The sequence below is a fragment of the Sphaeroforma arctica genome (genome assembly GCF_001186125.1).
Source record: "Sphaeroforma arctica JP610 unplaced genomic scaffold supercont1.6645, whole genome shotgun sequence".
Classification (NCBI taxonomy): Eukaryota; class Ichthyosporea; order Ichthyophonida; genus Sphaeroforma; species Sphaeroforma arctica.
Genome location: NW_014033913.1, coordinates 1 through 1,600, shown reverse-complemented (window position 1 = coordinate 1,600; position 1,600 = coordinate 1). Strand labels below are relative to the sequence as shown.

At 42.5% G+C, this 1,600-nt stretch overlaps 1 protein-coding gene across 1 annotated transcript; it reads right to left on the bottom strand.

The window, feature by feature from the left end:
* Window positions 1-504: 504 nt before the first annotated feature.
* Window positions 505-1,581, bottom strand: SARC_15743 (hypothetical protein; the record flags this gene model as incomplete). The annotated part of the gene is made up of 2 exons (XM_014290143.1): window positions 505-572; window positions 1,396-1,581. The coding sequence occupies 2 exons, from the start codon at window positions 1,579-1,581 to the stop codon at window positions 513-515; spliced, it is 246 nt and encodes an 81-aa protein (XP_014145618.1). The 3' UTR covers window positions 505-512.
* Window positions 1,582-1,600: the final 19 nt, after the last annotated feature.

Here is a 1,600-nt window from a genome sequence, read left to right as displayed (position 1 = left end):
ACACGTTCAGGCTTTTCATACGGCAACATCTGGAACCCAAAACTTTCAATGTATGATACGGAAGTTATTTTGAAAACTACTTAATATCAGAAGTACGTCTAAAGGTAAACGACAAGCGGATCCGATATCCGTGGCCTACACTAATGAATGTCCTATAATTCTTCGCGAGTGTTGCTGTATGTTTAAAATTGAAGTTTATTGTAATATTGATGTTTTAATTCGGGTTTATTGAAATACTACTGTTGTGTGTCACTACTTACATATAACAGGATGCAGACATCGATCGTCGACTCGAAGCTTTGACTGTTATACTATCACAATGGTTAGAGTCGTGGGAGACGCTAGCAAACCAATGCGAATAGGACAGTAGAGAGGCAGAAGAGGCAACAAAAAAGAGGATAACGAACTTTTTGGAGGTCTGACATCTGAGACATTCTTGGCTGCGATACACACCTGTCGAGCCATAGGCAGCCGAATTAAGTATCAACTTGATGAACTAGGATCCGTTTATGTCATCCCGGGTGATACACGCAACGATCGCATCGAGCTTTATTTTGGTGCTGCTCGTCAGACTAATGGTGAGGAACCAAATTTATATGTCGCAGACATGTGTGAACACGAACGGAAACGATGTGTGTGTAAAGCTTACCTCGCATCATCATATGAACAAACGGTATCCTGTAACAACAGACAGGTTCGTGAGGTATTTGACATACAACCAAACGACTACATCGATGACACAGCGAAGGAACTTGCACATAATATTAATATTACGCCTGTCCCATATCACGATAAGCCAGGAACCGAGTTGGAGATGTATAAGAGACCGGTGCAAACATACATAGCAAGTGTTTGTGCCAAAAACAAATAAATCATGGTTGTTCTTAAGAAGGCTACAAGATTACAACAGTGGCGTGAATCATGCTTCGCATGTGTAGAAGTAGATAGAAACCTGCCTATGTGTGACTTAGGAAGCGTCGAGACAATGGAATATCCGCGCAAACTGATAGAGTACATCGAGCATGAGAAGCTTACGTACCCTAGTCCAGCTTTGAATGCGTTATTCGTAGTATGTGCAGAAATACCGGTTACACTCACAACATATAAGGAAGTGAACGTCTTGCTTTGTTCAGACAATCCGTAAGTTAGTGGACAAGCGTACACGGCTACAACCAGAGTGTGCGTTCCTGTTATCTCAAGAGATTGCGGACGCATGCGTGAATCAGAAGCATATTTACCAATACTTACTAGTCTGATTAACATTGCCGCAAACAATATGGTGATATGTATAAATAGGCTTTACTTGGCAAAGAAATACATGAAGAAGTATAAAATCAATGTTGCTAGACGAAGTAGGGCAGAGGGCTTACAAGTTTCATCGAATGGAGAACTCACCGACAATAACCGAGACTGGATCGTCGTCTCGCTTATGAGAGGTGACGCCATGAAGCAGGAGCTAAGGGAGCGTTGCAACTGTACCTCATCAGGAATAGCGGTTGCGGTGCTTCGCAGAATGCTAGTTATATCACGTGATCTAGGTACAGCGTCGGCGTTCGTGCTATATGCATCAGGACCACACATTAACTTCCTCTTGGACAAC